Here is a 10,284-nt window from a genome sequence, read left to right as displayed (position 1 = left end):
GTGGGCCTGTAGCCTGGGAAGAGGAAAAGCAGTGTCGTGTACCTGAAAAGAAAACTTGCAATTGGAAGAATTCATAAGCAAAACATTACCTACAACCTGCAAACATTTCTCAACCTTAATGCGCTACCCAAAGGTAGGGGAGAGGATGGCCAAGGCCACTAGATGGGTTCCGGGAGACAGCCGAGGTTGACAGGATGACAAAGGGATGAACTTCCGGTGGAGGGGTGGGATGACAGAGGAATAATCACCTAGAAAAATTTGCTCCAACAGTGTGAAAAAATACAAATTTCAAAATTTGCAAAAATTGCAAAAATTGTAACATGGATAAATAGATGTAAAACACTAAAATAAAATCTGATAGAAACACCAACAGGAGAGCCTAAAATAAATTGGTTGAAATGTCTTGTGAAATTAAAAATCAATGAAGCTATAAACAGTTTGAAAAGTTTTTTCCATTAAAAAAAGAAGTTCAAGTGAAAATATATTTTAAAAATACACTGAAAAAATGAATGCTTAAACAACTTCCCATGCTTTATTACTAAAATACAAAATCAAAACTTACCATCCTGTGCAGCAAGTAGATTAGGATTGTTGATGCTCGGAGCAGTTTTGTATTGGTTTTCAAATAAAATATTGTTATTTTTAAGTATGTCCAATAAACCAGTCTTAGGTTCCTTAGATTCTATTTTAGGTTGGTTGATAAAATTGTCATTAAATGCAGCTCCAGCAGGCATGCCATTGACATGGGAGGATTCTGTAGGAATGAGCTTGCCACCAGTAACATCTTGTTCTTTCAACTTTTCAGCCATACCAAGTGCACCATCTAGACTGTTACCAGCACCAACATCACCACCTTCATTATTATTATTGAGAAGAGGAATAACAGCTCCTGGATTTTCTATAGCAGCATCATTGTTCTGTGGAAGAATATTTTTTGGATCTCCAGTGCCAATATCTTGAATGGCTGGAGCACCACCATCATTATTGATGGCAGGAGGGACACCAGCTCCTTGATTTCCACCAGCAACATCATTATTGGCAGGAGGAACACCAGCAACTGGATTTTCACCAGCAATATCATTATTAGCAGGAGGGACAACAGCTCCTGGATTTCCGCCAGCAACATCGTTATTGGCAGGAGGAGCACCAGCTCCTGGATTTCCACCAACAACTGCATTATTGGCAGGAAGGACAACAGCTCCTGGATTTCCACTAACATTGTTATTGGCAGGAGGAACAGCAGCTCCTGTATTTCCACCAGCAGCATCTTTATTAATAGGAGGAGCACCAGCTACTTGATTTTCAACCCCACCTGCTTTATTATCATTAGGGTTGGGAGCAGCAATTACTTCCTTGTTATTGGCTGAATTAGCTATCATATTTTGATTAGGAGAATTAGTACCCTGATTAACATTGTTTGCAGAATTCATACCTAAAATAGTATTACCTCCAGCTGCTCCTGCATTTTGGCCAGTTTCAGCTGGAACTGCAGCCTCTTTAACAGCAGGTTGAGAAACAGATATAGTCTTTGATAGCAGATTTGATTGAGCTTCATTATTTTGCATCTGGCTATTCCTAGTGAGGAAGAAAAAAAGAAAAAAATGCAGAAAAAGTTATATTAATCTTTTCAAATATCCAATAAATTAATCTCAAAATTTTTATAGTTAAACCTACCCAAAACTGCCCCTTCTTACCTACTTACTGTATCACAATACAAAACCTCATTCTGAAGTATTCATATGTAAATTAGACCCTTCTGTTATAATTTTCTGCAATAACCTTTTTATTAAAGTTTTGTTTGAAATGCGATTGTATTAATGGAAACAAAAGGACTGATTTTACTAAATCTCTCCAAATTCTTGATTATTTCCCAAATTGATTTAAGCACACAGTGTTTACCTTAGAAATACTGTAAATGAAAGAGTTAAATTGAATCTTTTACAACCAGATTCCCAATAGTAATGGATGTTACCATTCAAGTTACACTTTCACTAAACTCATGACTCCCTTCATAGATCTTAAACTCTTTGTAACCATTTAATTTTGGCAATAATAAAGAATTTGGTAAAATAATTTTTCATTTCAGTAAAAGCAGTTCTGTTTACTTTCTAATTTAACCCTTCAACATTCAGATTACTCTATCAAATGTAATGTTTATTTATTTATGTTTTGAATTAACCATGCATCATCTCATAGCTTTGAGATTTTAGTGGTGACACATAAAAGGAACCCACTACACTGTGCAGAGTGGTTGGTGTTAGGAAGGGCATTCAGTAGTAGAGACCAGACAAAACAGACTAGAACCTGCTGCCGCTCTCTGGCTTACCAGTTACAATCAAACCTGCTAACCCATACCAACATGAAAAATGGATGCTAAATGATGATGATGATGATGATGATCATCATCATCATCATCATCATCATGAAGCTGATGTTTGGAACATAAATTAACATGAAATTTTGATGGGAGGTTTTACTTTAGACCACTTTAAAACAAAGTATGTATCACAGAATTAAGGTTGTGCTTAGTTGGTATCAAAAGGATTAAATATGTTACTATAAGTGCCTATTGAGTGCCAAAGCATTCTTAGTTTCATGCCTAACAGAGTTTGGTTTCCAGCTTCTATGTTTGGAGTTGAAATTGCAAAGACTGACTTGAATTTTTTAATTCTTGAAGTTCAATAAATTACATATCAAGAATGTATTGACCTAATTTAATTAAGTTTGGGTAGTGGCAAACATGATCATGATCATCGTCAACACCATTTGACATCTGTGTTCTATGCTAACATGGTTCAACAGAATCTGATAAACCAGAGGAGTGCACTGAGCTCAAATGTGTTTTGGCACACTTTTTCTTTAGTTGGATGCCTTTCCTAATGCTAACCACATTAAAAAGTAGACTGGGTACTGTTTTTTCATGGCACCAGACCTTGCTTTATTCAGTACATGGATATATTCATGTCTGCCTCTGTGTTTATAAATATCAGTACTTTATTGCAGTATAATGGTCTTGCATCCTTTGAGGTCAATAAAAAAAAGGGATCAACCCAGGACAGTAAACCAGCAGAAAACCTTCAATGAAATGCTAGCAATTAGGGCTAAATTTTTAACAATAACTTTTAAATGTCATTATTCCTATTGCATTTAGGGTAATGAGCTCACAGATTCATGACAGCATCAGTAAAAATTCTTTGCAGCATTTATTCTGATTCTTTACATTCCAAGCTCAAATCTAACCCAAGTCAACTTGCTTCTCATCCAACTGGGATCAATAACATAAAATACCAGTTAAGTATTGGGATTGACAGCATCAACTATCCTCATGCACTCAAAACTGCTGGTTTTATGTCTAAATCAGAACACACTTATTTCTATGATATGAATATATTAGGGCGGTGAGCTGGCAGAATGGTTAGCATGTCAGGCGAAATGCTTAGCGGTATTTCGTCTGCCGTTACATTCTGAGTTCAAATTCCGCCAAGGTCGACTTTGCCTTTCATCCTTTAGGGTCAATTAAATAAGTACCAGTTATGCACTGGGATCAATGTACTCAACTCAATCCCTTTGTCTGTCCTTATTTGTCCCCTCTATGTTTAGCCCCCTGTAGGCAATAAAGAAATAATTATATGAATATAGTTTTCATGAGATACAAACAAACAGGAAAGGTGAAGGAGCAAGAACTCTGAAACAGTTTACATTTAGTTTCTTATAGTGTAGCTAAATAATAATTGTTTTAGATAAATACAGAAGAAACCAATCAACGGCCAGCCAATACAAACAATTTTCAGAACCAAATATTGATAGGTGTAATTTCTTTCTTTTTTTTTTTTTTTTCTTAGATGTGGTTATGATTTTTAAAATCAGTAATGTAAGGATCTGATTTCTCAGGAAGAAATTTCAATAGAATTTGGAATTCAGACAATTCCCCCACCAACTGTTTTCCGGTGCAGTCATATTGTGTGAATACACACACATACAAACACAGATATATTTTATATACACATCAGATCCTTTCAAACTGCCCAACTCATGCCAACATGGAAGACAGACATTAAATGATGATGAGAAGGCAGATATGTACATACATGCACCCAATATATACAGGGTTATTCAAAAAGAAAGAGCAGGTTTCAGATTTATTTTTAAAACAAACAGTAAGAGACACAAACACATTCTACATATTTCTTGATAGGGGAAGGTTTAACACGATCAATTGAATAAAATAATATTTTAATTTTCCTTTAATGTTTCCTTTTGTTCGTTTTATTTAAAGTTGTATAATTTTCATTTGTGTAATTTCTTAGAAAATGCCGACGCCACAAGAAAAGTCTTTTTGCGTGCTGCAGTTTGAGAAATGCAAATCGATTGTGCAAGTGCAACATGAATTTCACCGCCAATTCAATAAAAATCCACCTCGTCACAAGCAAATTTACGAATGGCATAAAAATTTCACAGAAAAGGGTTTTGATGTTTCGATGTTTGCCGAACAACACATGGTGCTCATGATGAGTGTATACTACCTTAAAATAAACTTTAAACCTTCCCCTATCAAGAAATATGTAGAATGTGTTTGTGTCTCTTACCATTTGTTTTAAAAATAAAATTAAAGTCTGCTCTTTCTTTTTGAATAACCCTGTATATTGTCCATCATTGACAAGGCCAAGGAAGATTGAAATCAGCAGTGGAGGTGGCAGGGATTTGTCTCCCTGCTTGCTATATAAACAAGAGTGTATTTTGCACCAAAAAACAATATAAGTGTTTCTCTCATGGCAACTACTGCAGTATAGTTTGTTCTAACAGAACATCCACATTTAAGTGAGAATAAATATTACCTCATGTTATTAATACTGCCCCTGTTGCTAATAAATATATATATATACATACACACACATATGTATACATACCTACACATACATACATACATATATATATACACACACACATGTATACATACATACATACATATATATATACACACACACATGTATACATACATACATATATAAACACACACATATACATACATATATACACACACACACACACACACATACAAAGGGGTACTGAAAGTTCCTGGCTTTAAGGGTATCATGCCCTACCTTCCATGTTCTTTCACAGGGCCTAGAAAAATTGAAGGGCTGCTGCAATAAGTGTGTGAATCTGAGAGGGAGAATATGTTCAACAAAATCATAATTAACTGATCCTCCTGTATTTTCTTTTGTCCAAAGCCAGGAATTTTTCAGCACTCTCTTGTATATATTTGTGTGTGTGTATGTGTGTGCTATGGTGAAATCGTGACACTCCCGTGGAACAGCAAATCAACTGTCCTAAACCGTATAAAGTCGCATGCACACTGTTAGTGAGAGACAGTGTGGTGTATGCAGGCACTTTGTGAAGATAGTCATAGAAGTCGTTGAGAAGAGATATTGTTTATTATGTGTTGTTTCTGATTGATATTTGTATTGTTATAACTTGGTTATAAGACCGTGTTATAAAGTGGCATATACAGTGAATTCACAGAGGGACATAAATAGTGTCAACAAGACACAACAGTGGTGATGAGACATTCGAAGTTCATGGTGGATGTTCTTAGCATGGAAGACCTATTAGCTTCCATAGTTCATTTGCAACGACAACTACAGCAGTAACAACAAGAACAACAGAAACAGCAAGAACAGGTACAACAGCAACTACAACAATAACAAATTCAACAGTTGTTGGAATTATTGTTGTAGTAAAAAAATTCTTCAGGTTCGTTTTCAGCAGATGCAGTTGTTAATTCAATTGAAGAATTCACGTATAATCCGGAAGATACTTCATACTTCAAAAGGTATGAAGGAATCTTCAAAGAAGAGTATAAAAGCTGGACAGACAAAAAGAAGGTACATCTTCTTTTAAGGAAATTAACACCAGCAGAACATGAAAAGTTTTGTAATTACATCTTGCCAAGAAAACCATCCAAAATTTGTTTCAAGGAAACAATTAAGCTATTATCTAAAATATTCAGGGAAAGAAGTTCCCTATTTAATATTCACTGGGAGTGTTTGAATTTGAAAAAAAAAAGAAATGGAAGATTTCGTTACGTGTGTCGGAATCATAAATAGAGGATGTGAAAAATTTAAACTCAATGAATTAAGCCCAGATGTGTTTAAAAGTTTAAATTTTGTACAAGGATTAATGGCAAGTAAAGCTGCAGAGACAAGGGCTCGAACATTGACAAAGCTTGAACAAGATTCAAAACTAACCCTATAAATAGTGGCTGAAGAATGTCAAAGGATTATAAATCTACAACAGGATGCAGAAAAAAATTGAAAAAGATTATTCAAATATACATACATGTCGACCGGTAACAGATACACAAAAAAGAAAAACAACAGTCAAAACTAAAACCATGTTATGGATATGGAGAAATACATTTGAAAAGAAACTCCTTTCAAGAATCTAAAATGTTTTGGATGTGGGAAAATTGGACATAAGCATTCACATTGTTGGGTGAAACAAAAAGTTTGAATGAAAAAAATTCGAGAAAAAAAGCAGTCAACACAAACGCAAAACGAGGCACAAAAAAGAAAATTTGTCTATAAAAATAAATAAAGTGAATATGAGACTACAGTTGGACACAGGTAGTGATATCATAATAATTAATGAGGATACATGGAAAAAATAGGAAGGCCTACATTAAAAACTGTGAAAATGGCGAGAAGCATCTCAGGAAAACAATTACAATTTTTGGGCGAAATGATCAGTGAGGTAACATTTCTTGGAAAAACTTTGAAGGCTAAAGTTTTTGTATCAAAAAATACGACAAACCTTTTTGGCACAGACTGGATAGAATTGTTGATGCACCAAAACAAAAGTAAGATTTCAAGTAAAAGAAAACGTCATACCGGTGTTTAAACCGAAGCGAGTTGTGCCTTTTGCGGCAATGAATCAAGTCAGCAAGGAATTAGATAGGCTAGAAAAGCTGGGAGTTATAGAAAAAGTTGATTATTCAGAATGGGCAGCACCAACTATAATAACAAAATATGAGTATGTGCAGACTTTTCAACAGGTTTGAACAAATGTTTAAGGACAACCAAGCTCAGAGGAAATTTTGTGAAACTCAATGGAGGAAAATTTTTCTCAAAATTAGACTTGTCAAAGACATATTTACAGTTACAGGTTGAGGAAGAATGTTAGAAATTATTAACAATAAACACTCATAAAGGTTTATATAAATTCAATTGACTTCCTTTCAGGATAAAGGTGGCACCTAGTATTTTCCAATAGGTGATGGGCACAATGCTTGCAGATACATATTTCGCTATACCATATTTGGATGACATACTCATAAAAAGTGAGTCTAGAGGCCAGTATGAGGAACATGTTAAAATGGTTTTTGAGAAGATAAAGGAGTATGGATTCAATCTTAGCAAGGAAAAATGCAAAATTTTCATGCCAGAAATGGTCGCAGGTCAGATCCTTCAAGATTGACGGCAATAAAAAATATGCCTACCCTGGAAAATATCACATTACAAGTATTAAAAACTATTATCAAACATACATACCAAACATGCATGAGCTAAGAACACCCCTAAACAACCTATGGAGAAAAGGTGTAAAATGGTATTGGCCAGACAGGTGTCAAAAAAAACATTCAAAGAAATTTTTAAAGTTTTAACATTGGAACTGTCATTATCACACTTTGATCCAAAATTAAAAATAGTAGTAGCATCAGATGCTAGTAAAAGTGGTATAGGGGCAGTATTTTACACAAGTATGAAAATGGTAGCATAAAACCTCATCGCTCATGCTTCACTTTCATAGTTGGCGGCTGAAAAAAACTACAGCCAAATTGAGAAGGTGGCACTAACCATTATTTTTGCAGTGAAAAAGTTCAATAATTCATACATGAAAGGAAATTCAGTCCGCAAACAGATCACTGCCCATTGTTATCAATTTACAGATCAAAAAGGGTATCCCCACACATACAGTCAACCAATCGCAGTGCTGGGGGACGATCTTGCTAAATTATGATTTTAAGATGGAATTTCTACCATTGAAAAACTTAGGACACATGGATGGGCTGTCAAGATTGATTCCTAAATACAACAAACAATTAGAGGACACAGTAATAGTGGCATTAACAGCCGAAATCGAAATAAAAAATATATTCTGCAACATAGTAGACAAACTACCTATCACTTTAGAAGAAGTAACAATTCAACCTATAAAAATTCAACCTTGGCCCAACACTAACATACCTTGGTCAAGATTACACATAGACTTTGCTGGACCGTTAAATGGAGAGTATTATCTAATAATCATGGATAGTTACATGAAATGACTGGAAATATGTAAATGTAAGAAGCCAACCCCCAAAGTAATGATGGAATTTCTGGACAAACCTTTTGCGTGATATGGTATCCCAGACACTATAGTGTTCAATAATAGAATACAGTTCATGTCAAAGGAAGTTAAAAACTTTTGTAAAATGCATGCAATGGAGCATATTACTACTCTGCCATACCATCCGAGATCGAATGGACTAGCGGAACATTTCATAGACACACTTAAGAGGGCACTGAAAAAATCTAGAAATGAACTACTAGCTGATACTGCATTGACGCAATTCTTAAGTGCCTACTGAATAACACCTAACCCCAACACTACATCAAGTATGTCACCATGAAAGTCAGGTCACTGCTTGACAAATTACTACCAGGAAGAAAAGAAAAAAAATGGAGAGAAACACCGAAAATAAGATGAAATACTTCAAAATTGGTGACAAGGTTTTGTTTTAAAATATACAGAAATGGAAAGGAAAGTTGGGAAGAAGGTATAAGTAAACATTTAGGAAAAATAACATATGTGGTAAAAGGTCATACATGGAAACACAAGAGACAACTAAACCAACTAAAAAAAAAAGGTCTACAGAAGAAAGAATAAGACATGAAGAGCCAATGGAATTTCTTCTTTATGACATTTTTGACATTCTGATACCCCAAGAAATAATCAAACCAACAAGTACAGCGACTAGGAAAAGAAGGCAAACAGAATTTTTGCAAGTAGACCCAAAACAAAAAAAGTATTCCAATTTCTTACCAGGGATTTGAAAAAACAAGGAGGGTAGAGGTGGTAATAATGATAATAAATAAAAGAAAAATACTAACTTCCAATGAAAGTCAAATGCAAAAAGGGGTGATGCGGTGAAATCCTGACAACCCTATGGGGTAGCAAGTCAACTGTTCTAAACAACATAGAGGCGCATGCGCTCTGTCACTGAGAGACAGTGTGGTGTGTGCAGGTGCTTTGTGAAGATAGTCAAAGTCATTGAGAAGAGATGTTGTTTGTTACATGTTGCTTCTGATTGATATTTGTATTGTCATAACCTTGTTATAAGTCCACGTTATAAAGTGGTATATACAGTGAGTTCAAAGAAGAACAGTGCCAACGAGACACAACAGAGTGTGTGTGTGTGTGTGTGTGTGTGTGAACATGTGTGTGTGTGTGTGTGAACATGTGTGTGTGTGTGTGTGAACATGTGTGTGTGTGTGAACATGTGTGTGTATGTGTGTGTATATATCTATATGTATAAAATCGTGTGGGTGTGTGTGTTACTTTTATGCACAGCCAAACTGCTGGAACAATCTGTACCAAATTTAGCATGAAGGTTTTTCCTTATTCAGGGAAGGTTCTGTTTGAAGTTCAATATTCCCGTGACATAAATTAGAGATACTGACAAGAGTTATTCAAATAATTGTTTGTGGGATGGACCTACTAAAATTAGCTAAAGTACACTTGATATTTCATATTTAAATCTAGTGTGACTACTTCTACTTGGATATTGGTCCTACTTCATATTCGAAATCGAATCTACAAATTCCCCCTAACCATATGGCCTATTGTTCTGCATGGCCAAACCGCTGGATCAATCTGTACTAAATTCAGCATGAAGGTTTTTCATTACTTGGGGAAGGTTCAGGGAGAGTGGGGGGCACTAAATTTTAAACTTTTTTCAAAAACAGAAATATGTTTTACATACTTGTCATATACATCAGTTTTGTTTTTTCGCTTTAAAAGTAAACAATTCTGATAGAAGCAAACACGATATTGAATAATTCTCCGTCATACACCTACGACCCCACCTCTTTTTTTAAAGTAAAGATAAATACTTTTTAATTGTGATAAAGAAAGAAGAAGTTTAGTCCTTACTGCCAAAATTCATTTCTCTTGGGAAATATAAGGGCGACAATGTCTTCATTCCATGGATCCCGTTAATCCCATCTGACTTCCCCAATG

General features: G+C 35.1%; 1 protein-coding gene across 2 annotated transcripts in view; it reads right to left on the bottom strand.

Annotated features, from left to right (window-relative positions):
• Positions 1 to 10,284, bottom strand: part of LOC106875359 (uncharacterized) — a 105,960-nt gene that overhangs the window by 48,072 nt on the left and 47,604 nt on the right. For both annotated transcript variants that reach the window (XM_014923451.2, XM_014923452.2), the window contains exon 5: positions 563 to 1,575. In XM_014923451.2, coding sequence (XP_014778937.1) covers positions 563 to 1,575 — 1,013 coding nt within the window. The remainder of the gene's footprint in view (positions 1 to 562; positions 1,576 to 10,284) is intronic.

This window comes from Octopus bimaculoides, chromosome 2 (genome assembly GCF_001194135.2).
Source record: "Octopus bimaculoides isolate UCB-OBI-ISO-001 chromosome 2, ASM119413v2, whole genome shotgun sequence".
In the NCBI taxonomy this organism is placed as follows: domain Eukaryota; kingdom Metazoa; phylum Mollusca; class Cephalopoda; order Octopoda; family Octopodidae; genus Octopus; species Octopus bimaculoides.
Note: the sequence above shows the minus strand (reverse complement) of the source record. Positions and strands in the feature narration are given on the sequence as shown.